Source organism: Geotrypetes seraphini, chromosome 3 (assembly GCF_902459505.1).
Source record: "Geotrypetes seraphini chromosome 3, aGeoSer1.1, whole genome shotgun sequence".
NCBI classification, from domain to species: Eukaryota; Metazoa; Chordata; class Amphibia; order Gymnophiona; family Dermophiidae; genus Geotrypetes; species Geotrypetes seraphini.
The window spans coordinates 228750797-228778758 of record NC_047086.1 but is presented as its reverse complement, the minus strand read 5'-3'; the positions used below and the strand labels follow the sequence as shown (position 1 = coordinate 228778758).

The window sequence follows — 27962 nt, the reverse complement described above, 5'->3', positions numbered from 1 at the left end:
GAGCGTGTTTATGTCACATATCAGGTCTTCGCAATCCTTTTGTGTCTTCACTACTCTGAATAACTTTGTATCGTCTGCAAATTTAATCAACTCGCTCGTTGTACCAATTTCCAGGTCATTTATAAATATGTTGAAGAGCACAGGTCCATGCACCGAACCCTGCGGCACTCCACTCATGACGCTTTTCCAGTCTGAGTATTGTTCATTTACCCCCCACTCTCTGTTTCCGATCCGCCAACCAGTTTTTAATCCACGTGAGTGTTTCACCCTTGATTCCATGGCTCACAATTTTTCAAAGTAGTTGTTTATGCGGGACCTTGAAAATCCAGATATACAATGTCGACTGGGTCACCCTTGTCTATTTGCCTGTTTACTCCCTCACACAAGTGCAGCAAGTTCGTCAAGCAAGATCTTCCTTTGCTGAAGCCTTGCTGGCTGGTCATCGATTGTGTCCGTCAAGGTGATCAATGATTCGGTCCTTTATCAGCGCTTCTACCATCTTTCTCGGTACTGAGGTCAGACTCACCGGTCTGTAGTTTCCCGGATCTCCCCTCAAACCTTTCTTGAAGATTGGCTTAACATTCGCCACTTTCCAGTCTTCCGGAATCCTTCCTGATTTGATTGAAAGATTGGCTATTAGTTGGAGCAGTTCAGCTATAACCTCTTTCAGTTCTTTGATTACCCTTGGATGGATGCCGTCCGATCCCAGGGATTTATCATTTTTAAGCCTATCAATCTGCCTGCATACCTCTTCTAGACTGACCGTCAACCATGTCAGTTTCCCGTCTTCGTTTCCTGTGTATAGCCTGTCGGCTTTCTGTATGTTGTGTATATCCTCTTCGGTAAATACAGACACAAAAAATGTGTTCAGTTTATTGGCGATGGCTTTGTCCTCCTTTAGTATTCCCTCTATTCCATGGTCATCCAACGGCCCCACCACTACCTTCGCGGGTCGTTTCCCCTTGATATATCGAAAGAACAGCTTGAAGGTTTTGCCTCCTTGGCTATTTTTTCCTCGTAGTCTCTTTTGGCCCCTCTCACTCTCAGCTACAGTGGCAAAATAACGCTCAGAATATAGGAAGTTTGTTGGTTGAGCTGAGAACTTTTCAGCACCCCCTCATATGAATGATAATTTTAGAGTTACCATATGGCTCTAGAAAAAGGAGGACGGATTGAGACATCTGGGTTTTACTTCCATTGGTTTCAATAGAAGTAAAGCCCAGATGTCTCTACCTGTCCTCCTTTTCCTGGAGCCATATGGCAACCCTACTTGATATACCACTCTTCTTTAAAACTCTAACAGCTGTTTACAATATTAAAAAGTTAAACAGGTCTGGAAAAGAACACCATTCAAGAACAAGAGAGCACACATAGATGAGTTAGATAACAGAGCAGTGAGCAGAACATACTGCAGCACACCCTGTAATTGAGGTCAGTGCCTGCTGCCTTATTCTAGGCCTTGACACATTTTTTCTAGACTTATTTATTTATTTAAAAACTTTTATAATAAAATAGAAATGGTCCAAGGTCGCCAACATTGAGTTTGCAGGTCAAATTTTACATCTATGCCGATGATATAACTACAGTATATTCATTCCTTTAACATCATTCACGGCAGAAGTCAAAAATCAGATTTCATTTATTCTGGCACAAATAGAACAATGGACTATTAAATTTAAACTTAAGCTTAATCCTGAAAAAACAAAAGCCTCCTTTTATGAAACTGCGCTGAGTGACCTGCGCTGCTCCCGACGCACATTGAGTTCCTATGAGTGTCGGGAACAGCGGGCGCCATTTAGCACGGCTCCCCGTGCTAGAAACTGCTATCGCACTTTTGTAAAAGAGGGGGGGAAAGTTTTTTTTCTTGCTAGTCCCAATAATAAAATCAACGAAAATGAACTCCCTCTTAATGGACAGAACTATTCAATAACCACTACGATCAAAATATTAGGCATTACGTTAGATCGTTCATTATCTTTCAACGATCATACTGATATATTGATTAAAAAATGCTTTTCTGTATTATGGAAACTTCGCACTATTAAAAAATATTTTGATTTAATGTCTTTTAGGTTATTGGTTCAGTCATCAATTTTGTCAGTTCTGGACCACTGTAATATTGTTTATCTGGGATCTCATAAAAAAATCCTTATTAGACTCTCAGAATAATACAGTATACAGCAGTCCATTTGATTTTTGGCCTAAAAAAAATGACCATGTAAGTCCCTACTATTTAAAGCTTCATTGGTAACTATTCGAGGCTAGAGTTCTGTTTAAGTTTGGCTGTATTTGTTTTAAAGTACTATTTGGACTGACCCCAGCCTACCTCTCTTCCCACTTCAAATTTTATAAGTCAAACAAGAACACACATAAAGTTTATTGGTTTATTTTCCATCTGTACAAGCATTTCGTTACAAGAGATTCTTAGGAAAAATGTTTGCATTTCAGGCTAGTGCAATGAATTCTTGCTGCAATATTCTTATTCCCCAAGCTCAGTCTTACCACTCATTTAGAACATTTTTGAAAACTTACTTGTTTGACAAATATGTGACTTGACTGCCATTGTTGTATTTTCCGAGAGATATTTGACATGTTTATGTATGTGATTCACTGATTGTACAGTTTTTTTTGTTGTAAACCACCTTGAACTAATGGTTTGGCGGTATATAAGAATAAATTATTATTATTACTAGTCTTTAAGCCCATTACATTAACGGGTGCTAGAATAGATGTGTGTGTCTGTTTTTCTTTCTCTTTCTATCTCCTTGACCCTTTGTATCTCCTTGACATTCTTTCTTTCTGTGTCTCTCTTTCCTCGGCTGTCCACCACCACCCTTTGCCTGCTCCCCCTGTCCAGCAGTAACCCTTCTCCTTCCTTTTACCTCCCCCATGTCTAGCAGCACCTCTTCCCTGCTCCCCTTGTGCAACACCTTCTCCCTTCTTTTTACGTCTCCCACTGTCCAGCAGCACCCCTTCACTGCTCCCCCTGTCCAGCAGCAGCCTTTCTCCCTTCCTTTTACCTCCCCCCCTGTCTAACAGCACCTCTTCCCTGCTCCTCCTGTCCAGCATCTTGCGTCCTAGTCATTCGTGTGTGCCCTCCTCTTTAAAAAAGCCTGCTGAGGATCGCAGCCGGCTGTAGCGAACCTCACAGGCGCTATTCACCTCGGTAGCACGTTCCCTCTGATGCGATCCAGTGCGTCAGAGAGAATGTGCTACCGAGGTGCAGAGCGGCCTGCGAGGTTCACTATAGCCGGACGCGATCCTCAGCAGGCTTTTTTGAAGAGGAAGGCAGACAGAAGAGCCGCTTCGATGCCTGGAGGAGCTGGAGAGCAGAGAGGCCCGTGCTTTACAATTTCTGTGCTGGCCACTGGCACAGCTAAGCGCTACGGACCTACGGATCACGCAGGTAGGAGTGCGCATGCGCACTTAGCATTTTATTATTATAGATTATTATAACCTGCTTCATCTACTATTCTGAGCAGTTTACAACAAAACATTCACAATAATGTCCCAAAACCTTAGAAACCAGAAGCTAAGAACTTTTGCCCCCTACTTTCTCCCCTTTCCCCTTGTCTGCACTGAAGCTGAGGTAGAGAGGCGAGAGGGTCCACAGCAGCTCCAATTAAGGCCAGATTTACTAAGATCCATCCTTTTCCCACTTCATGTATAAAGAAAAATAAATCTTAGCAAATCAGACCTTTAATGGAACCCTGAAGGCCACTGGCAGAAATACACAACCAGCCACAACCAACTACTCCCCTTCAGTCTCTCTCTTCCCCCACCCCTGCCATCACACACTCTCCCTTTTATCCTGTTCCTCCCCATTGTCTATCTCCCCAATCCTCCTAGCCCCTACCTTTCACTCCCACACCTGGTAGCCCTCACTACTTAGAACCAATCAGCTACTCCTAGTCCAGCCAGCCCATCACCCAGGCAGGGCAGCTACCAGTGCTCTCAGGGAAGCATTTAAAGTAGCTAGAATGCTACCATTAAAAGTCCATTCTCCCACTCCCCAGACAAAATCCCCGGTGGGCTATTGGGGGGAATTTCCCCTTCTACTTGGTCCACATTCCCACTTGTATTTTAAAACATTTGCCTCTTCAAGCCCCACGCCTTCTAAAAATAATCATAGCCCTTCCCCCAGTACTTAACCCCACATTTGGCCCCTACTGGGAAATTGATGTGTGGTCCAAAGTGGCAGGAATAATCCTTAGTTGCTTACAGTATGGAGTATGGTACTACTGCTAGGAATCAAACCTAGTATCATTAATGTGAGTACCACAAGAGGGAGGCAGGACCATTTTAGAAAATGGAACCCCAGGGGCATGTGATAATAAGGAACCACTTGCGCCCTCCCCCCCTCCTCATAGGACCAGGAATTAGGGTAACCCTTATCTCCAGTTTACAATAATAATAATACTACAACTGTACCATACATTAATATCAGTACTAATAACATCTTCTATGACAGACCCAATTCACATGCCATTGGCACATCCCACCATGGATCATAGTTGCCTCCTGTTTTCATTTTGCTGAGCCCTTATGTTTCCATTCTGTTTTCTCTCTCTCTCTTTCTTGGCAGGGCTCGTTCTCTGGAGGAAGTATGAACCCAGCAAGATCCCTTGGGCCAGCCATCGTCACTGGAATCTGGGAGTACCACTGGGTGAGCAGTAATCCTTTTGGAATGCCAAGAGAGTATCAGGCTAATGTTGCTAAAATTACAATTCTCACAGCCACAAGCTAGCACAAAGGCTAGCTCCAGAAAGATCTGGGTCATATGAACTGCAATGAGAGAGAAGAGCGAGGTTTAGAGTCAGCTGGCATGGACTGGCAATGGGAGGAAGAGCTAGAAGTGGCACATAGAGGGACAGGTCCTCTCCCATTCTTTCGGTTGCTGTAGAACAGTGTTTCTCAACTTCTTCAGGCTAAGTACCTCCTAAGCCTCACATGTACCAACCAAGTACCCCTGCCCAAACTCTGCCCCAGACCCACCCAAGCTCCACCCCCCCTAATAATAGTACTAATTGTAATGCAATTTCTTCCATCTATTTTTCATATACACACAATATAATCTTATTAATACAGAATGGTAACCACAAAATAAAAAAAACAAATCACACTGTATGTAGAGAAAATGTTAACAATCATTTATATTTGGGAGTTTTTCAAAGAGGTCAAGGCAGATGACTTTAAAATATGCAATGTCACCTCATTAACAACAATAGAAAAATAGACAAATATAGTGCAAAATATAGACAGCAGATATAAATAATCAGAACTGACACATTTTCATCACTAAATTGAAAATAAAATCATTTTCCCTACCTTTGTTGTCTGGTGATTTCATGAGTCTCTGGTTGCACTTCCTTCTGATTGTGCATCCAATATGTCTTTCTTTCTTTCTGCCTCCTGCACACTTCCTCTCCTCTGGAACTCATTCCCTTAAGAACATAAGAATTGCCGCTGCTGGGTCAGATCAGTGGTCCATCGTGCCCAGCATTCCGCTCGCACGGCAGCCCTTAGGTCAAAGACCAGTGCCCTATTTGAGTCTAGCCTTACCTGCGTACGTTCTGATTCAGCAGGCACTTATCTAACCTTTTCTTGAATCCCTGGAGGGTGCTTTCCCCTATAGAGCGTTCCAAATTTCTACCACTCTCTGGGTGAAGAAGAACTTCCTTACGTTTGTACGGAATCTATCCCCTTTTAACTTTAGAGAGTGCCCTCTTATTCTCTCCACCTTGGAGAGGGTGAACAGTCTCTCTTTCTCTACTAAGTCAATTCCTTCAATATCTTGAATGTTTTGATCATGTCCCCTCTGTCTCCTCTTTTCAAGGGAGAAGAGGCCCAGTTTCTCTAGCCTCTCATTGTACAGCAACTCCTCCAGTCCCTTAACCATTTTTGTCGCTCTTCTCTGGACCCTTTCGAGTAGTACTATGTCCTTTTTCATGTACGCAGTATTCCAGGTGGGGGTGTACCATGGCCCGGTACAGTGGCATGATAACCTTCTCAGATCTGTTTGTGATCCCCTTCTTAATAATTCCTAGCATTCTGTTTGCTGTTTTTGCCTCTGCCGCTGCACATTGCGTGGACGGCTTCATTGATTTATCTACAAGTATTCCCAAGTCCCTTTCCAGGGGGTCTCTCTGAGTACAGCACTGGACATCCTGTATTTGTGCATATAATTTTTGTTACCGACATGCATCACCTAGCACTTATCCATGTTGAACCTCATTTGCCATTTTGCAGCCCATTCCTCGAGCCACTGAGCACCGAGCAGGAGCGCCTAAGTACACTCCCACTCATTGCTGCTCAGCAGCAGAAGAAACCAGCCACAACTGGCCAGGTTAGCAGCGAGCTCCTGCCTGCTGCACCTCTGGAGAACCAGGCCAGATGAGGTAGGATGACAGAGCAGGGTGCAGAGCGAGCGTGCAAGGGAAGAGGGCTGGAAGCAGAGTCAAACAGAGGTAGGGTGGCTGGGTACAGAGTCTGATGGGGGAGGGGAGCAGAGTCTGGGGGGGTGGCTGGGTGCAGAGTCTGACAGGGGTTGGCAGAGTCTGACGGGGGGTGGCTGGGTGCAGAGTCTGACAGGGGTGCTGAGTGCAGAGTCTGACAAGGGGTGGCTGGGTGCAGAGTCTGATGGGGTGAGGGAGAGAGGGAGGGAAAGAAGGGGGCTGGGTGCAGAGTCTGACAGGGGACGGGAGCAGAGTCTGATAGGGGTGGCTGGGTGCAGTCTGACATGGGATGGCTGGGTGCAGAGTCTGTCAGGGGGCTGGCTGGGTGCAGAGTCTGATGGGGATGGGTTGCTGGGTGCAGAGTCTGACAGGGATGAAGGAGAGAGGGAGGGAAGGAAGGGGCCTGGTGCAGAGACTCAGGGAAGGGGAGCACAGTCTGACAGGGGGTGGCTGGGTGCAGAGTCTGTGAGGGGAGGGGTGGCTGTGGCTAGGTGCAGAGTCTGGGCGGGGAGGGGGCTGGGTGCAGTCTGATGAGGAGGGAGAGAGGGGGCTGGGTGCAGAGCCTGGCAGGGATAGGCAGGGGGTAGGGAGTTGGGAAGGCAGGGAGGACAGATGCTCATGGGGTTGGGAAAGACAGATACTGCACATACTGGGAGAGGGTTGGGAAGGACAAATGCATGGGCTGGGGGGGTTAGTAAAGGAGAAAAAGAGAGATGCTGTACAGGTGAAGTAGTGGGAAGGGAGAGAAAGAAATACTGCTGGTGGGGGAGGGAAAAGGAACAGAGAATTGTTGGACAGGTGTGTGGCGTGAGAGGGAAAGAGAGATGTTGTATATGGAGAAAGGAAGAAAGAGGGAGAATTGTTGGACTTGATAGTGGTGAAGAGGGAGGGAGAAATGAAACCTGTTTATAAGATGTAAACCACTTTGATTGTAACCACCCAAAGGTAGTATATCAAATCCCATCCCCTTTCTCACTTAAGCGCTCCTACTCCAGCTTATCCAGCCTGGCCGCTGGCTGACTAGGATTCTCAGGCTGTCTTTGACTAGGTTACAGCTGGTTCAGAGAAAATGTCTCCCTAGGGTTACCAAATGGCTCTAGAAAAAATGAAGACGGATTGAGATACCCAGGTTTTACTTCCATTGAAAGCACTGGAAGTAAAACCCGGATGTCTCAATTCATCCTCTTTTTTTTCTATAGCCATCTGGTAACCCTAGTTTAGTGTGACTTCACTGGAAATCACAGCATCTGAAGGCCAAGTTAGGGAATAGTAGAATGAACTCCATATTGATTTAATATATCTCTGTGTATCCCTGGGTTTGAGAGTGTTAGGTAATAATACTTTGCTAAAATTCTGTATTAATTTTTTGCTGCTAGAGGAGTATGAAGAGCTTTTTCTAGGATACATGAAGAGAATAGGCTTCACAGACAGAAGGAAAAAGCTGCATCACTGTGAGACACTGTTCCAGGAGATAGCTATCTACACTCAGTGTTGCTCTATGTTACCCTTAGTCTTACTTTTCCACTTCTTGTCCACTTCCTAGGTGTACTGGATTGGTCCTATGCTGGGCTCTGTGCTCGCCGGTGTCTGCTATGAGTTTTTCATTGCCTCCAGCGCCTCACGGGAGAAGCTCATGGCCTGTATCACTTGCAAAGACATTGAGATTGTGGAGACAGCTAGCATGTCACGCTCCTCCCTCTCCACTATCACGCAGAACGTCATGCGTGCCAAGCAGACAGCCAAACGTGACAACAATTAGCCAGTGCTGCTGGTCTCGGGGGCTGGAGGATTTCAGGGTTTGTGTCCTCATTTATGTGTCACTGGTTCTTCTCCTTTAAATCCCAACCCCCATCTGGTCCTTGAACTACTCAAGTGATGCCTGGCATTTTCCCTTACTTCCTCCCTCACCTGCCCTAGAGAGCTTACAGACTGAGTTTGTGTGCACAAAATCTTTCAAGGTCACAAAGAGCTAAAGACAGAAATGGGATTGCTTTTAGAACTTTGTACTGCAAAAAGTATTGTTTCACTCAATCCCTAAATCATACATTAGACAGCTCAGAGGTGTTTACTTAATTCTTTCTCCACATTCTAGATCTATCTGGCTATATATTTTTTGTTGATACCAGTTTGCTTATCCAGTGTTAGTAATGTTTAAATAATATGAAAAGTAAAATTGTAATAATAAATAAAATAAAGTTATTTGTACTTCCTTGAAGAAAATATGTAGTGAGGGCAACTTTGAGGATTGAAAATAAATATGTACAATTAAACATGCATTAATATTGAGATTCCATCATCTAAAGAGAGAGGCTATCGCTGTGAAATAATTCTTTTCAACCAGTGTTTCTACAGTTATATATAAATGGTAGGATGTCAGGAGGAAGAGAGGAGTGCTGTTCCACAGAATTTTACAGATGCTGCATAGTGTTAATATGTTTTATTTTGTGATGTCTATATTGTCAATCATGTTATGTTTGTCATGTCTTGAACATATTGGGAGGATGGGCTAAATAAATGAGCAACTAAATAAATAAATAATAGAGTTATTTTACTCACACCACTGGTATAACAGGAGATTCAATCAAGGCTGGATTCTCTAATATCACCGGTAAAATCCAAGGAGTCGCTGTAGTGACCGCAAGCCTAACGATTTAAAAAAGATGAGCCATTTTCAAAGAACCGCACCAGCAAATGAGGTTCATAGAGGTTCGCCAAATTTACGTGAGATCAGTTGCTGGTGATAGCAATCAGCACAGTCCACGGAAAGAGGCATGGGTGGATAGGAGGGGCGGACAACTACCAGCAAACATTATCATAATCGAAAGTTAAATACATCTAAAAACCCGCCCAAGTCAGCACTTGGATGATCTAAAGTTGTCCAAGTGCCGATAATCAAAACGGGTTTTTAGACATAGCCAGAGACTTTTTAGGCCTCCAAATCCCGCTGTGCGCCCAAAGCTGAAAGGGACATTTTTGGAGGAGTGGTTAGGGTGGGATGTGGGCCGACCTAGACTTAGTCGTACTGCAGGGAAAATCAAAAGTTTGACGAGGCTTCCTAGATGAAACTTATATGTTGTGACTTAGGCGATCTAAAATCAGGTATAAGTGCCTAAAAGGTATCCAAAGTGACCAGATAACCACTTCAGGGACAAAGTAGTCTCTTGAGACTATGACAGGCACTCACAGCAGCCATTTTGGATGAGTGATCTGCACAGGGGCAGGAACGTAGGAAGATTGCTCCTGCCCCGAAAGCCTGCTAGACCACCAGGTAAGGCCCGGGGAGGTCCAGGAGGCAGAAGGGAGGTGGGGGTAACTCTGGTTTTAGAAAATTGCAAATAATCAAAATTGTGAGTCTTAAAACCGCGAATCGGGAGGGGGAAGTGTACATATAAATTCCTGTAGCTTATGTGTCATTGATCCTGAAGACTCTGTGTATGTATCCTTGTAACCCATTCTGGGCTCCTGGAGAGGATATGCTATAAAACTAACTAAATGTTATGTTATGGTCCATAGGTTGAAATAGCCCTGCTTTCAATCCCTCTTTGTTTTGCAGAGGGGGAGCAGAAAAACAAACCTGACTTCTGAAATGTATAAATTAGTCCTATCCTACCAACAGGACTGCTGAAGAATCTCCTGATCAACAATGTGCAGGGCCCCTTCTGCTACCATTCATAATCTCATTTTTCTTCTGTATTTCCTCCATGGTGGACACTCCTAATTTCTTTTCTCTCTCCTTCCTCATCCACCAGCAAATCCTTCCCTCTCATATTCTCTATCCCTCTCTCAGGAACAGAGTCAGCATTGGTTCAGTTGAGGGAGGTCTTACCTCACCAATTTGCTTGACGTGGTTGAAGGTATGAATAAGCATGTGGATAAAGGCAAGCCGGTTAATGTAGTGTATCTAGATTTCCAGAAGGCTTTTGGCAAAGTTCCTCATGAGAGGCTCCGGAGAAAATTAAGAGTCGTGGAATAGGAGGCAAAGTTCAACTGTGGATTAAGAACTCGTTATTGGACAGAAAACAGAGGGTAGGATTGAATGGCTATAGTGGAGGAGGGTAAATAGTGGTGTGCTGAGACTGGTGCTATTTAACTTATTTATAAATGATCTAGAAATTGGAACTATGAGCGAGGTGATTACATTTGCAGATGACACTAAACTGTTCAAAGTTGTTAAAACGTATATGGACTGTGAAAAACTGCAGAAAGACCTTGGAAATTGGAAGATTGGGCATCCAAATGGCAGATGAAATTTAATGTGGACAAATGCAAAGTGATGCACATTGGGAAGAATAATCCAAATCATAGTTATCGGATGCTAGGGACTACCTTGGGGGTCAGCACTCAAGAAAAGGATCTGGGCATCATCATAGACAATATGCTGAAGCCTTCCACCCATTGTGCAGTGGTTGCCAAGAAGGCAAACAGTTTACTAGGAATAATTAGGAAAGGGATGGTTAACAAGACTAAGAATGTTATAATGCTTCTGTATTGCTCAATGGTGCAACCTCACCTTGAGTATTGCCTTCAGTTCTGGTCTCCTTAGGCTTCTTATCTCAAAAAATATAGCGGCACTGGAAAAAGTTCAAAGAAGAGTGACCAAGATGATAAAGGGGATGGAACTCCTCTCATATGAGGAAAGACTAGAGGGGTTAGGGCTCTTCAGCTTGGAAAAGTGACGGCTGAGAGGAGATATGATTGAAGTCTACAAAATTCTGAGTGATGTAGAACCGGTATAAGTGGATTGATTTTTTATTTTTATTTTTTACTGTATCAGGATTTACAAAGACTAGGGAACATTCGATGAAGTTACAGAGTAATACTTTTAAAATCAACAGGAGGAATTGTTTTATCACTCAGAATAGTTAAGCTCTGGAACAAATTACTCTTATCACATCCTCTGGCAGTTAATGTAGCTGGCTTTAAAAAAGGTTTGGACAAGTTCCTGGAGGAAATTTCCATAGTCTGCTGTTTGGTCAGACATGGGATGGTAGCATGGAATGCTGCTACTATTTGGGTTTTTGCCAGGTACTTGTGACTTGGATTGGCCTCCACGAAGATGGGATAGTGGGCTAGATGGACTATTGGTCTGACCCAGGAAGGCTATTCTTATGTTCTTAACACACATACCCATTGCTCTTGAGTCTTTCTTAAAACCCCTGTGTGCTGAGGGGGGAGGGATGTGAGAAAACTGTGGGATGCAGCTTTCTCAATCCCCCCCCTTAGTACACAGACACAATAGTTATCTGATTGAACTCCCCAGCCCATAGCCCCATAAAGCATTTCAATCACCTCAACACACCCCACTATGGCCCATTCAACTGCCTCCTCCATCCAAGCAGCCATAGCATTGAAGCTGGCTCTCAAACCCCACCTTCCATTCTCCCCATCATCTCAGCAGTTTTTAGGCAGAAACAGAAGAGGAAAATCAAAGCTGTTTGTCAAACTGCACTGACTCTGCCTGCTGGGCTCATCCCAAGAGGATCAAATCACATGGCAGAGTGAAAGCTTACTGCTACACATGCAGCTGTTCTCCTCTTCCACTTCTTCCAAAAAGCACCAAGGAGAAAGAAGATGGAGATTAAACTGGGGGTTACTGCAGGAAGAGAGTAGAACTGGGTGTATATTAGCTAGGGGGGAAGAAGGAGCCATGTACTGTAGCTCTCACAGTACTGCCCATATGCTCTGCCAGCTCTTCTGTCTTCTTTATTGTGTCTATATGGAAACCATCTAGGTCAGTGGTCTCTAACTGAAACTCTTTGCAGGGCCACATTTTGAATTTGTAAGTACTTGGAGGGCCTCAGAAAAAAAATAGTTAATGTCTTATTAAAGAAATGACAATTTTGCATGAGGTAAAACTCTTTATAGTTTATAAATCTTTCCTTTTGGCTAAGTCTTAATAATAATATTGTCATTTATAGCTAAAGAGACATAGGATCAAGAAACTGTTTTATTTTACTTTTGTGATTATGATAAACATACCGAGGGCCTCAAGATAGTACCTGGCGGGCTGCATGTGGCCCCTGGGCCACGAGTTTGAGACCATTGATCTAGGTGTAGACGGTATATAAATCCGACGCCTGGGGTTTGTCAAGCCCGGTTCTCCCTCAAAGACTACCTGCCCTACATTACCTTACCCTCACAATGCGCTTCTCAGCCCACCAGGCTGGTATCCACTGTGAACAAAAAGCAATGGGGAGTGCAACAGACCCTGCCCCCTCAAACCCAATACGGTGAATTCCACCAGACCAAACACCTTCAGTAAAATTAGGAGGAGCGGCAGGTGGACTTTGAAATTGGGGGTATAGTGACCCCACCTGGTAGGTGAGGCTCTTTGCGATGCCCTTTGGTGGACACAGGCAAGGCTATGGTAAACTAGGGCTGGAAGGAAGTCCTCAGAGATTTCTGATTTGGGTCCTGCGCCCGTTTCTCCAAACCAGACAGTTCCCAGACAACCCCAACAAAGGAACACTTTGAGGCCGAAGCCGTCCCGAGGCATCAACGTCTCACTGTGCGGTGAGAAGCAAACGGGAAGAAGCAGACAAGGGGATCTTAACCGCACGACCTTAAAAATCTGAGGTCCGTGCCACTTTTAGTCTCAGCATAGGTGATGGCTCTGACAGACCTCTATGTCTATGACAGTTTAGCTCCGACGGATCCTAATGCTTTTCCCTCCCTATGCTGAGACTAAAAGTGGCACGGACCTCAGATTTTTAAGGTCGTGCAGTTAAGATCCGTGAGGTCCGCGTTTTACCTCCCCCTTCCCGCAGACACGCAATAACTCACACAAGACCATCTCGATTTAATACCTCTCTCCCTCTCGCAAACCTGAACCCCCCCTGCCTCGGTCTTACACTCCCCAAACCCCAACTTTCCAGTTTGTTTGGGAGAAGCCGCCCACCACTTCCCTTTTCCAGCGCTCCGCCCCCCACCCCTTTGACACATCTTCTGCTTCCGGCCCGGGGAGAGCGCGAGGGAAGTCAGGTCAGAGGGGGGCGGGGCGCTGGAGAAGAAAATCGGCGGGAGATGGCGACTGGTTTGCAGTGTGAGTTTGGAGGTAGGATGGATGGTTGGGGAAGGAGTTTGATGGAGAGCGTGACGGTCCTGGGTCATGGATGGAGAGAGGGGGAGGGGTGAGACCTTGATCGCTGAGCGTGTGAAGCGGCGTGTGAGGACCGAGGGCAGTGAATTGCATGTGACTTCGTAGCCCTGCAAGTGTGGGAGTCTGGAGTGGAGTCGTGGGGTCTGGCGCGTGAATGAGTGCCGGCACTAATTTCCTGAAGCAGCTGCCCATCGTGGGAAGAACCTCATCTTGCCATAATAAGTCAATATAAGTTTTGTTAAATACCTGCTTTAAATATTTAAGATAAGGAGTGTGTGTGCGATGATCAGGACGTTTTCTGGCTTTTTTTTTTTTTTTTTTGCCGATAAATTAATTTACCCTTTTCTAGTTTGAGGAGGGTTTCCTTCCCGACGGGGTTCTGAGGCTTTTGTTCTCCAGTTTAATCTAATCTTCTATTTTTGCGTCCTTCATACTTAGGTAGGCTCAAGGCGATTTAAAGAGGAGGGTGAGGAAGGAGGAGAGGATACAGGTGATTAAGTGTCAAATAAATGAGTTTTCAGTTTCTTCTGGAATATTGTGTAGTTAGGTTCTGTCCTGGTCATTTCAGTAAGGTCATTCCAAGTTTTTACGCCTAGAAAGGTGAGCATGGAGAGGAAAACACGTTTGTATTGCAGATTTTTTGTGGAAGGGAAATTTAGAAGTATTCTGTTGAGGGTTCTGCGGGAAGTAGACCATACTTTGGAAAAGAATTGAATGAGAGGAGCTGTGGAGTTTCCGTAAAGTATACGGTGAATGATGCATGCAGTTTTGAAGGTTATTGCGCGATTGGATAGGTAGCCAGTGCAGTTGCCTGATTGAAGTCTGTAATCAAGTCATATTTTCTCAGGTTGAAGATTAGTCTGACAGTGGTGTTTTGGATGAGTTGCATTTTGTGAATCAGAGTGGTGTTGATTCCCATGTAGATGGAGTTGCAGTAGTCCAGTTGTGGTAGTATCATCAATTGTACAACTAAGGCAAAGTGGTGTTGGTGAAAGTATGGTCTGATTAGCCTTAGTTGTCTGAAGGTATAGAGGGATTTCTTTCGGAGACTGGAGATTTGTGGTTCCATGGTAAGTGTGGAGTCCAGGTTGCAACCTAGGATTTTGGAGGATTCTTCTACAGGGAGGGTCTTGCCCAATCGAAGAGTGATCTTGTTGATGCTGTCTGTTGGGGTGTGTGGAAGTATAGAACTTTGGTTTTAGTTGAGTTTAATTTTAATTTGTTAGTAGTTGCCCAGTTTTGGATTCTTTCTATATTATGTGAGACTTTGTTGGTGATGTCCGAGTGATTGTTGGTTATGGGAATAAGGAGAAAGATGTCATCTGCATAGGATAATATGCTCTCGTCTTCAAACTTGATGTTACCGAGAGAGCTCATGAAGAGATTGAATGAGATGGGGGGACAGTGGGGAGCCCTATGGCACGTCACAGATGGCTTTCCAGGGGTTGGAGTTCTCTCCGTTCAGTTTTGCAGGAAATCTGAGAACCATTTTAGCACTGTGCCTGTTATGCCAATTTCTGACAGTTTTGTTAGTAGTAGGTGGTGGTCTACTGAATCAAAGGCTGATAAGATGTCAAATTGGAGGAATATTGCTTGACTTCCTGTACTGAGTAGTTGCTTGGTTTTTGTGATCAAGGTGAGGAGGAGAAGTTCTGTGCTGTGCTGCTGACTGAATCCGAATTGGGATGGGTGGGGGCATGAGTGCTCTTCAATGTAGGTTGTGAGCTGCTTGCACATGTGGGTCTCGATGATTTTTGTTAGGATGGGTATGCCTGTGATGGGTCTATAGTTTGAGGCTGAGGAGAGATCTGCCTTTGGTGATTTTGGTATAGGGGTAAGCGCTATTTTACCCATTGTTTTTGGCAAGTGGCCTTGATTAAGGGTATTATTTAGGAGGTTGTTAATCCAGCTGGCGATCTGTTAAGGAACAACAGTGATAAGAGGGACAGTTGTCTAGGGGGCTGCAGCGCATGGACAATTTGGATAGTAGCTTTTTTGTGTCTGGGATGGATAGGTTGGAGAATGAAGTCCAGATTTGATCTGCTTTGGCAGATTCAGGTTCAGTTTAACTGTGTATGTAACTTAAATTTCCCTGTTTTGTAGCCTTATTGTGTACATCAGAGTTTCTCAACTTCTTCAAGCTAAGTAACCCCTAAGTCGTAACAAATATCAACTGAGTACCCCTGCCCAAGCTCTGCCCCAGGCCCCACCCCTGACCCACCCCATAATAATAGTACTAATTGTAATGCAATTTCTTCCATCCATTTTTCATATACACACTGATAATTTATTAATACATAATGGTAACCACAACATAAACACCCCCACAAAGCACACTGTATGCAGAAAAAATGTTAATTATCATTTATATTTGAGTTTTTTTCAAAGATGTCAAGGCAGATGACTTTAAAATATACAATGTCACCTCAGTAACAACTATAGAAAAATTGACAAATATTGTGCAAAATATAGATGACATATAAATTCTCAAAACTGACATACTTTTTTTTTTTGTAATTCTTTATTTATAACATACAGATTACAGGAAAAACACAATGAGCCCTGTCTCAAGACGAGCAGCATCGAAACAACAATAGCACTCCAAGCACTTGAACTGTGTTAAACATTTGCAGAATATCCAAACGGAAGCAAAACCCGCTTGGATCACTAAATTGAAAATAAAATCATTTTTCCTTCCTTTGTTGGCTGGTAATTTCATGAGTCTCTGGTTGCACTTCCTTCTGACTGTACATCCCCCTACCCAAAAAAAAATAATAAAAAAAAAATCTATCTATTTTTATTTATTTACTCACTCACTCAGGTCCAACAATTGTCCCTTTCTATTCCCTGTCTGCCTGCCCCCAAGCCAACCTGCTGCTAGCCACCTCCATTTAATTCCCCCCTGCTCTGTTGCAACTCCAAAAGGGCCATGCGCATACAACGATTACACACTGCTGGCCCATAAGCTTTCTCTCCGATGTCAGTTGTGCAATCGCAGCATGTGCCTGGCATAAACTGCAGTCCGCTGTGGAGGGCATTAATGAGAGATTTGAGTCCCAAACTAATCGCATCGCAGCGATGGAATAGCGCATTTCTGATGGGGAAGATGCGGCGCTACAGGATCGTAATAGCGTGCTCACCGTGCAGTCTCAGGTGGCCGCACTGACTAGCCGACTGGATGACCAGGAAAACCGCCAGCGCCAAAACAACTTACGCATGGTGGGTCTTCCGGAGCTCCGGGCAGATCAAGATATCTACCATTTTTTCCAAGTCTGGCTCCTGACGCGGCTGGGTCTGGAGTCGCCAGCGGCTGGATTCATCTGCGAAAGAGCGCATCGCATGGGGCAACGCTTGGGGGATAACAACCGTACTCGAGCAGCGATCACTAGATACATTAATTGGAAAGAGAAAGAGCTAATACTTCAAGCCATGAAGACGGGTCAGCTGGAATATGAATGGAGGAAGCTGTTGTTGTTTAATGACTACTCTCTCCACGTGGCTTCCCTCCGCAAAGAAATGGCGCCCCTTTGCACAGCTTTCCACCGCCGGGGAGTATGCTTTGCGCTCGTCTACCCGGCGTCCCTGCGCATCTGGCGGGAAGGGAAGCCCCATACATTCCCGGACCGAGCAGCCGCACAGCGCTATTTGGACTCTGTGCCTGCGATTGCCAACGGTGGAGTCCCTGCAGCTGACCTGGCCGTTTGATTTGGCAGTCTGCTTTCTGCGTTTTGTCTCTGCGGCCTTCATTTACTTGTGAGTAATATCGGATATCGGAGGCTAGTATTTCTGAGCCCCTCAGAGTTGTACTGTCTGGTTTTTGCTGGCACGTGAGGGGGTGAATTGCGCGGCCCGGGATACACGGGGCCTGGTGTTTCGGCTGTGCCCTTCCTTTGCTGTTGATCCTGAGGGCTGGATTGTCTCCTACGGACCATAGAGATCTTCATTTCTTCCCTGCTGTTGCCGACTTTCCAACCTGGACTGCCTGTGAACTGTTTTTTTCATCCAGCGGTGGTTAGACTTCCCTGTCGTATTATTGACAGTTGTTCTCGCTATGGGGGACTCTGGGTCTATGAGAGCTCAGTAGTGGACATTAGGTTGCTCCAGTTTCTGGGAGCGCAGTTAATTGTTTTTTTCTTTCCTTTTTGTAAGGGGTTGGGTTTTTGGGGGTGCCTCTGGGGATGGTTTTCTCTGGGGGAGGGGGTGGGGTTGTTCTCAGTTTTTTCTTTTGTATTGGGGGTTATTGGGGATGGCTCTGGGGAAGCTTTTCTCAGGGGGGAGGGATGAGGTTGGAGGGGAGCGGGGGTATGTTGGGGTTGGGGTGGGGGGTGGATGTTGTGATTGACTGTGGGTCTGTGTGGCGGTTGTATGTATAGGTAGGGGAGAGAGATGTGTGTTTGGTGGTGCAGCGATCTTGGGGGCGGTTGGCCCTGCTTCCGTGTCCCGTGCTCTTCTTTAGAGTGTTCTGGCTCCAGTATTCCTGGATGGGAGGCCTAGCTGGGGGGCTGCCTGTCTATTGTACTACATTGTCTCCTGTTATTACCTTTGGGGAACTTTTTCCTAATGACTAAGTTGACTATAGCTACCTTAAATGTGGACGGGATTCATTCTCCTATTAAGAGAAAGAAAGTTTTGACCTGGTTCCGAAGGAGGGTGTCTGATATCGTCTTTGTGCAAGAAACCCATCTTTCCATTACGGAACACCTCAAGCTTCGGAGGGACTGGGTGGGCGAGGTCTGCTCATCTTCCTTTGGTACCCGGAAGCAAGGGGTTGCCATCCTTATTCATAAACAATTGCCCTTCCACACTCATAAAGTTCTCCAAGATCAGGATGGCCGATATGTTATAGTGTTGAGGGAATTATGGGGGCACAAATGGTTATTATGCAGTCTGTACGCTCCTAATGTGTATAATCATAAATTTTTTTCAGCTTTGCTTGCCAAGATAGCCATGTATCCAGATTACCAGCCGTTGGTGGGAGGGGACTTCAACATTACTATAGATCCTGCCCTGGACTGTAGTCCGGCAAAGACAGGGGCAAGGGACCATGGAGCTAAGGGGGTAAATTTTTTTGCTTAGCCAGTTGCAGTTGTTGGACCCAGGATTTTGCACCCAATGGAACGCACCTACTCCCACCCCCACAATGTATATGCTAGGTTGGATTACCTGTTGGTATTGCCCTCTCTGCTCCCCAGGGTGTCTGGGATAGATATTGAGGAGGTTCCCTTATCGGATCACTCGCCTGTTGTCATGGAACTTCAGTTTACACCGGAACTGGGGGAGCGACATTGGAAATTTCCGTGTTACCTCTATCGAGATCTCGAATTTCATAAATATGTTTGGGAACAGTGGTTGGAGTATAGTTCTCATAATAACACTGAAGATGTTCGTCCGGTGACCTATTGGGAGGCTTCCAAGCTGCTTCTGCGGGGGGTTCATTATTGTTTATCTTTCTCGCAAGCGGAAGTCCTTGGATGCTGAGTTATTGGCTCTATCGGGGAAGCTTCGACAGTTGAGGGTGCGTCACAGTACTTCTCTTTCAGCGGATGATAAACTTCACTTGCTGACCATATGGCGCCAGATAGATACAATCTTGACGCAGTGGGCCTCCCGCAATATCTATTTTCAACGGTATAAATTGTACGCCTGGGGGGTAAGACCAGGAGACTGTTGGCCAATTTGGTCCGGCCTCCGCACACCCGTCAGGTTATTCTGTCCACTCGGGACCCGAAGAGTACTTGTTTCACTCAGGAACGGCAGATTCAACAGCAATTAGTTCACTTTTATGAATCTCTATATGCTAATCGGCCGTTTTTGGACGCTAATAGAGAAGCTTTCTTTCAGGGGCTTACGCTCCCTAAGCTGACAGAAGCCCAGCTGGAATGTTTGAATGTCCCTATTAGTCCCGGAGAGGTACAGCTTGGTATTAAGAAGCTCAAGTTAACTAAGGCACCTGGCCCAGATGGGTTTGGCTCTGAATACTACAAGATCCTGTCGGATCAGGTCTCTCCTGCTTTAGCAGGGGTGTTTAATGCGCTCTCTGAGACCAGGGGCTTAGGGACTCCTAATATGGCCCACGTCGTGCTTTTGCCTAAGCCTGGCAAGGACCCGGCCCAGGTGGGTTCTTATCGGCCTATTTCCCTCCTTAATCAGGATGCTAAACTTTTTGCTGCGATCTTGGCGCATAGATTGAATGCCTTTTTGCCGCTGTTGATCCATGAGGATCAGGCAGGATTGTGCCGGGTCGATATGCGTCGATGAATCTGGTTCAAGCTTTGATGGCCCTTCATTCCAAGCGCGGACTGGAGGGAGAATCGGCTATTGTAGGCTTGGACATGGAGAAGGCATTTGATAGTATCTCTTGGCAATATCTCTTCTGGGTTCTGCGTCAGTTTGGCATAGAGGGTTCTATTCATCATTGGATTAGTAACTTATATATGCAACCGCAGGCCAGACTTTTAGTCAATGATCAGTTTACTGAACTGTTTGCTTTGGGAAGGGGGACGCGACAGGGCTGCCCGTTGTCCCCGTTACTTTTCGTGTTAGCTATCGAACCACTGGCTGCTAGGATTCGCGGCGATCTGACTTTTCAGGGCATTCGCCTTGGGGACAAGGAAAGTCGCATTAATCTTTTTGCCGATGATATTCTCCTTTATCTTGACCAACCCCGACGGGATCTGGGGCGGGTCCTCGCTTTGGTTCGCTTCTTTGGAGATCTTTCTGGTCTGCGCGTTAACTGTGATAAATCTGAACTTCTTCCGTTACGGTCTACTAAGGTGGAGGCCTGGCATGCGAGCCTAGAGATACCACCGGTGAGGGGGCCGATGTGTTATCTTGGTGTGTATTTAAGCCTGGACCTCAAGCTTCTGTACCAATATAATGTGACACGTCATTTGGAGGCGATTCAGCGTTTGTGTGATAAATGGAGAGATCTTCCGTTGGGTGTTTGGGGATGAGTGGCTTTGACTAAGATGATACTTCTCCCCAAGAATTCTGTATCCTTTGCAGGCTGTGCCTCTTTGGGTTACTGATAAAGAGGTGTGTCTGTTTTGTTCGATTATTTACTCCTTCATTTGGTGTCATAAGCGAGCCAGGATTAGCTATGCCTGATCTTCGCTATTATAATGTCGCCGCTCTGTTTCGCTTTATCCATGAAGGATGGTCGGGTTGTTATAAATTCTCTTCCCAGGATTGGGTAGAATCCTGGTGTGCCCCTCACTCGGTCCTGTCCCTTCTTCATGCTCCGTTGTCGGCTATACCGGAGGGAGGGGCTAAGTTTGCGTATCTTCTACCCCTGCGGCGTGTGTGGTGGTGGCGGCATCAGCAGGAGAAAACTCCAGCAGCTTCTCTTTTGTTACAACTGTATGGAAATACTGACTTTCCACCGGGTGTGGGCCACTCTTGGTTTCGGCAGTGGGAGCAGAGAGGGGGGTAGAACTCTTCAAGATTTCCTTACAGTGGGGGGGGGGGGTCATTTTCCTTCTTTTGCCCAACTGCAAGCTCACTGGCAACTGCCCCAGACTCACTTCTGGGCTTACCTTCAGGTCCGGCATTACTATTTGTCCCTTGGTCGTAAATGGGGGGATGCTTGGCTCTGTGGTCCCTTGGATGTTCAGTTTTTTCAGGTATCTCCTGCTTTTAACAAATTAGCTACCTGGTATCGGATTCTGAAGAATGCATCGGACATGGGATCTATTGATCGATTGGCTTCCCACTGGCAATCAGAGCTTGGCACTATCCTGGATCGTAAGGCATTTCTTGATCTTTTTGCCACTGTGCACGCCTTGGGGGGGTTCCACGGATTTTAGGGAAATGCAATTTAAATTCTGCATTGGGCTTATATTTCTCAGGCTCAGGGGGCTTGTATGGGCCTTTGGGAAGGAGCAATTTGTACTAAATGCAATCGTTTCTTAGGTACCCTTACACACCATTTTTTGGAATGTCCTTCTTCCGACTTATGGCTGCAAGTTCTTCCCTTTTTGGAGCGCATTCTTCAACGAGCTGTGCCATGGTCTTATGGTTTCCTGCTCTTGGGAGATCAGTGTGATTTGATTGAGGGAGGGCTAACGCTTCCCCAACGCAGGGTTCTTTACATGGCTGTCTTGGTGGTAAAAAAGCTCCTGTTGCAGCATTGGGTGGACGACTCAGTGGCCTCTTTTCCGCACTGGCTTGCTCGTTTGGCTGAGGAGGGGCAGTATGAGCTTCAACGCGTCCCTAGGTCTGGGACTCTAGCCTATCAAGCTCTGTGGCAACGGGCGTTAACTGTCTGTTCCAGCTCGGAGCCAGTGGACACGGAATCCTTACCTTGATTTTTCTTCTTGGTGGGACTGTTGCTCTATTTTTTGTTTTTGCTTTTTCACCGGGTGGCTGCACTTGTGTGAGTGTGTGTTAGCATTTGGGTGTTTGGATGGCTGGAGGTCTGATTGTGGAGTGTTTGCTGTCTGATTGTTGGTCTGAGGCCGAGTTCTTGGGGTTTGTGTGTGTTGATTGGGGGGTTTGGTATTTCAAAATGTCAATTGTGTTTGGCATCCACCCATTGGGTTCTTGCACTGTGCAACATTTGCTGTCATAGTTTTCAAGTGCTGTTTTTCTGCCTGCTATGTTTTTATGCTTACTTTGATCCTGGTTGTATGTCCCCTTTGCAGTTGCTAATAAAGACAATTTAAAAAAACAAAACAAAAACTGAAGTCTTTGCCCCTTGACAAGCGTACAGTCAAGGCTCCGCTAGAGAAAAAAATAGAGACATGGAGGAGGCATCCGGATGCCTGAGTGTGGCATCCCAGAGGTGGAATGGCCCCCTGCAGGACCCCAGCTCAGCCCAACAAGAAAATAGGGGCAGATAAAAAAAGGCCATTGCCTAACCTTTCCAACAGACACTGCCAAGGCCTAAAAGAAGACTGCACAGCCCTACCACTTCCACCTGCTGGAGACAGAGAACAGACTATGAGGGACTGCACAGCCCATTTGTACTGTAAGAATTCAGTGTGTTCTCAGTCTCCACTTATCTGCCTGTGCTGGTCTGGAGGGACTAAAAGAAAGGTCCTTACCTGCTAATTTTCTAATTTCTCCTTTTGTGGTCAGCCCCAGCAGGGTCTTTCTCTACCACATCACTTCCAATGCGGCAGAGGAAAGGTCCTGTCATGGCTGGCTACAAGCAGCGTGTTTACAGTGCTGCCTCTGCTGACTGGCTAGCACTGCTTCTTTGGGAGAGCCCCGGTAAGAGATACCAGCTTTACCCGCATGGAGGGAGGGTGGGGGTGGATCAAAAGTGTGTGTGGGGAGAGGAAGGGACATGGATGCTGGATCTGCAGGGTGAAGGGCAAGGAAAGGAGATTGATGGATGTTGGGAGGGGGGAGGAATAGATGCCGGACCTACAAATGGGGGTGGAGGGATGACAGAGAGAGGAAGAGAATTACTCAGGCCAGAAAGGTGAGGTGGGAAGGGAGTCAAAACCATGTACTGTAGATACCAAAAGCAGCCACTTCTGTCAGTCTGCGTGCGACTGGCGCCAGAATCCCTCTCATATTGGATGCTCTAGTTCAGGAATAAATGCATATCTGAGTCTAATATTTTGCATAGTTTAGTTTAAGACCTTAGGCTATTCAATCATAAAATTTCACGGCATTATGAGATGGATGACTGGGGACCGCTGGACTCTGGCTCCAGTTGCACGCAGACTAACAGAAGTGGCTACTTTCAGTATCTACAGTACATAAACCAAAACTGGTAAGTTAGTTTTACAACTATATTAACAATATTTCTCAAAATGCAAAACTAATCCCATCGTGGTCACAAGAAAAACTTAGCTGACATCACCAGGTTTCACTTTCAAAATAATCTTCATCTTGGCTCGAGTAATGTTGATACCTGCAACTTCTCTCCACCTTCTGTATCACAATCACTCCATTCTGTCCCTGTTAGGTCGTTACTTGAGCCAGGATGAGGATTTTACCTAAGCAGAGAGTCGGCAATCTCATTCACCCTTAATGTATTTCCACACTTCAGATGTTACACCTTTTCAGTCATATGATGTCGATAGTACATGTCACTCTATTTGCATCTCATCTTAGGGTCCTACAATGGACTCTTGTCAACCCAATGGTCTCAAGCCATGAGACATCTGTCTGCTACAGTCCAAGTCATCTCAGCTCTCTGTCACTCTCTCTAATAGTTTCCTTTGGTCTTCCCTTCCAACACCCCCCAACAATCAAAAGCTTCTAACAGATGCTTTGATGTTAGGATGGGGTACTCATCTTGACGGTCTCCATACTCAAGAAGTATAGTCTCACCATGAACAAACTATCTCCATATCAATCTTCTAGAACTGCGAACGAGAGGCAATGCTTTCAAAACATTTCAGAATCATCTTCTCCACCATATAATCCTTGTTTATACAGACGATCAAGTTGCCATATTCTATCTGAACAAACAAGGAGGCACGGGATCTTGCCCCCTTTGCATGGAAGCAGTTGAGATTTGGAATTGGGCAACTGCTTGCAACATACTTCTCAGAGCAGTTTACAGAGTGCCAGCTTTCCCTCCAGCCCTCTTGGAAGTTACCCCCTCCTACCATCAGGATTGTACACTTTTATGCAGAAAGCCATGAGGTGGAACCATCTTCTGCTGATGGCTGAGTGTATGGCTTCTACTGTGAAAATATACCACAGTGATGCAGTAATTAATGAGCATGCAAGTTATCACTGACCCCTAGGAATGTGTCAGATCGCAGTGGTAGGGGTCAGGTGCTGCCATCTTGAATGATGGTAGCATTGGAAGCAGGAGCAGTTGGGCATTGCTCCTACTTTGTGACATTTTGAGGTGAATAATGAAGGTTTGGGGATGGGAAAGGTACACTAAGCAACCAAGGATTTATATATTTTTTTAATGTTGGATGGAGAGCAAGTCAGGTCAGGGGCATTAATAAATCTCTAACTCTTCTATGCTGCCCCAGAACTGGTGATACTTTTTTTTTTTTTGCATTGTACTCTCTTAAGTCCATATTGCAGTGGATTAACTAATAGCTTCGTTACCATACATTTTAATATGTGGTGCATTGGTATCTGTTGTGTGAGTTAACGTTAATGCCAAATTCCGTTCTGCATTGTGTGACTAATACAAGTGTGTGTAGTCTTTTCATTAACTATATGGTAGCTTTTAAGCATCTGCACATATTGTAGAAATTTCTATCCTAAGCAGTGTAGTCCAAGAATAGAGACTGACAGGGCCAGCTAACTTCTAACTGCTATTATCTACTATGTTACTAGAGTGGTCGTATCTTATTAGAATTGCCTAAAAATTCTAATAGGGTATTTGTGTGTGTGCGGGGAAGGGGATTGATATTCACAGATAGCTTCCAGGTGAATAAATCAAAGAACTGTAAAGTAGAATCTCGAGTAATCGATACTCAAGCAACAACTGGCGCTCTCGCCGAAGTGGCAAAAAAAAATTTGTCCCCACAGTGGTCCTGAGCCGTAATCCCCCACCCCTTCCAATGCGGCAGAGGGAAAGGCCCTGCTGGGGCTGGCTGTGAGCAGCCTGTTTTCAGCGCTGCTGCTGCTGCTGCTTCGGTAAGTGAGGGAGGTCCAGGAGGCCACATCTGCATGGAGGAAGAGAGGGCAAACCTGGGAGGTGGGGGTGGGAATGTGGACCAGAAAAGTGTGTGTGGGGAGGGTTCAGCAGGGGGGGAGGGAAGATGGATGGATGCTGGTCCTTAAGTGGGGAAAGAGAAGGGTGGGAGAGAAAGTGACCCAGAAAGAAGTGAAAAACATGCTAGACCTACAAATGGGGGTGGGAGGATGAATAGAGTGAGGTGGGAAGGGAGACCAAATTTATTTGTACAGTAACTCTCAAGGAACCAGAAACTACATTTATCTGTTATCCACCAGTCCCCATGGGTGCCAGATAACTGAGTTTTTACTGTAAGTTACTGATAGCCGAGGGAGAAGCTGAATACTATGGGGTTAAATCAGCTAACATTTTTTTTTTTAATGCTAGTATAATAGCTTTGAATCACTTCACACAGACAATTGTAAACAAAGTTACTGCTTTTAAAGGGCATGGCATTAGAAACCAGAACCTGGGAGCTAAGAATCAAATTTTAGTTCATCTTGGCTAGTGTCTAGGCTGTTTTGCTCCTTTAGACCGAGCTGTGTGATAGAGAGAAAAATAAGATTCATTACAAAAATACAGAGAGGAAGGATCAGGCAATATTGAAGCCACTTCCTCTTAGGAATAATGCATGCTTTTACCTGCCTCTATTCAAACAGATAACTTGTTTAACTTGTGTCTGGGCCCCAGAGGGTTACAGATACATATTTGTGGCAAAGGGAGGAAAGTAGGTTATTGTAGTGCAGCATTCTGGGTAAGTGGACCTGTTACATAACCTGGGTTTATATGATGTGCCAGCCCCATCCAACTCTTTCTTTATGCTGCTGAAGCCCGGAAGCTTGTTGCTTCCATTTCAGATCTGCTTCAGGAAGGGGGAGGGGTGGGTGCTGGATGTATCCTAGGCGAGTGTGCAGCCCTGGCTCCTGCTTCTGTTTTATTGGACTGAGGCACACGGGTGTGAGTGTTGACCTTTTTAGTTTTTGTTGGGAGAGGGAGAGGAAGCTGAAACAGTGGTCTCTCTTGGGGGAAAAACTAATTTCACGTGGGATTTTGGAGAGGAGTTGAAATGGAGTATATTACTCCCTCGGGAAAATAACCTGCCTTTTCAGATGTCAAGAAGAGGGCTGATGGGGATAGGCCAAGCAAGGTGCTGCAGCAAACTTTGTAACTTGCAGGCAGAAATTTGGTTTGACTTTGCACTCTCCTGACACAGTATTAGGGAGTTAAATATCTGCTGTGTAGTTCATCACTGGCTGCCGATTACTGTGTTTGAGACAATTTTTCAGTTGAATAGGTATTATTTGAAGAAGCAGATAGAGGTGGTCACAGTTCTTTTGCTGTTTCTTTTTTTTCCTTCAGTTTTTAGTGAGCCAAATATCATGTCGAGTCTTCATCAAATAGCAGTGAAGATTGATATTTCTCAGTTTTATCTAGTTCGCTTCAAGTAATAACAGCTTGTGAATGGACCAGCCTGGTGGCTCAGTTGGTAAGTGCTGTCCGTTTCCTGGGTTGACTGGTATTGGGGATTCTTCTGGTTGTTGGGGGGGTGAGTGTTGTCTTTGCATGGGTGTGACATTTAGATGGGCCAAGTCTGCTTCCAAAGGAAGCAAGTGTACAATGCCTCTGGTCCAGGATAGTTGCTACATTGGCTCCGTGGAATATATGGGGGAGGTGGAGTTTGAATATAAAACAGGGAAAATTCTCAGATTCTGCAAATGAAGTTGCATGGTGTCAAATCCCAGGCTGGTTCTGATGGAACAGAAGAGAATGGCCAGGTTAAAACAAAAGTGCAAAATACAGTACAAAATGTAGGTTGTTTCACTTCAGAAGTGACATATTTTTACCTGCTTGTTCATGATTGCTTTCATATGTGGATCGAAAAATGATTAACTTGTTTATCATGTCTCTTTCTTTCACATTACTTTGTCTTTCCACTTCTCTCTTGTTCTTACTGCTTACTCTTCGTCTTCTCCTTGCCTGATGCTTCTCTGCCCTTTGTACAACTCAAACATGTAATTCTGCATGACTCCGAGCTATTCTATTCCATAAGATTTACAATCCGCACTAATCTCAGTACTGGATTCTAGGCCTAAAGCTATCTGGTCAGGGTTTCTTTTTCAAGATTAAGCTGTTTGATTTTTCCTTAGTTGTGTTTCCTGAAACTCCCAGTGGTTTAAGAAAATCACTTATGGACATCCCATAATTGGTGCCTGCAATGCCTGGGACATAATCTCTGTCTTTGTAAACTTAGCTCACAGATGTCAGAGGAGGGTTAGAGGTTGTCAGAAACAGCACACGCTATTTTTTGACAGCAAGTCCATTCCATCGAGTTCAGCATTGGAGACTTCGGTCTCAATGGCTCTGGGAGCTGCATCAGACACTGGGGATGTGTTTACATTGAAGAGGTGTCCGCTTGCCTTGACATCAAGCCTTAGTAGCACCCATTGGGATTGGGCATCCTCTGACTCCACCCCAAGGTTGAGGAAGGATTCATCTTCATCTATGCTAGGGACTATTTTGCGGCCTGCGATCTGTCCTTGCCTAAAGCAGGGGTCCCCAATCTGCTTCCCTTCCCACTGCCCTCCCCCAAGCCACCGCAATCGGGAAACAGGCCACCACTGCCGCAATCGGGGAATAGGCTGCCGCCGCCACAATCGGGGAACAGGCCAGTGCCGAGTCTTAACTCTTCCTGCTTATCTTCCCCAGCTCGGAGCCGACCAATTCACGCCACCCGACGTCAATTCTAATGTCGGGGAGGAAGTTCCGGACCAGCCAGTCACTGCCTGGCTGGCCCGGAAGTTCC

General features: G+C 45.5%; 2 protein-coding genes across 7 annotated transcripts in view; both read left to right on the top strand.

Annotated features, from left to right (window-relative positions):
* Positions 1-8966, top strand: part of MIP (major intrinsic protein of lens fiber) — a 52528-nt gene extending 43562 nt beyond the window's left edge. For all 3 annotated transcript variants that reach the window (XM_033938704.1, XM_033938705.1, XM_033938703.1), the window contains exons 5-6: positions 4586-4666; positions 7999-8966. In XM_033938704.1, coding sequence (XP_033794595.1) covers positions 4586-4666; positions 7999-8214 — 297 coding nt within the window. In that variant the 3' untranslated portion in view covers positions 8215-8966. The remainder of the gene's footprint in view (positions 1-4585; positions 4667-7998) is intronic.
* Positions 8967-25987: 17021 nt separating this feature from the next.
* The window catches only part of TIMELESS (timeless circadian regulator), a 154843-nt gene continuing 152868 nt past the window's right edge, over positions 25988-27962 (top strand). For all 4 annotated transcript variants that reach the window (XM_033937325.1, XM_033937322.1, XM_033937321.1 and 1 more), the window contains exons 1-2: positions 25988-26116; positions 26519-26645. The gene's annotated coding sequence lies outside the window, so the exon portion shown is untranslated. The remainder of the gene's footprint in view (positions 26117-26518; positions 26646-27962) is intronic.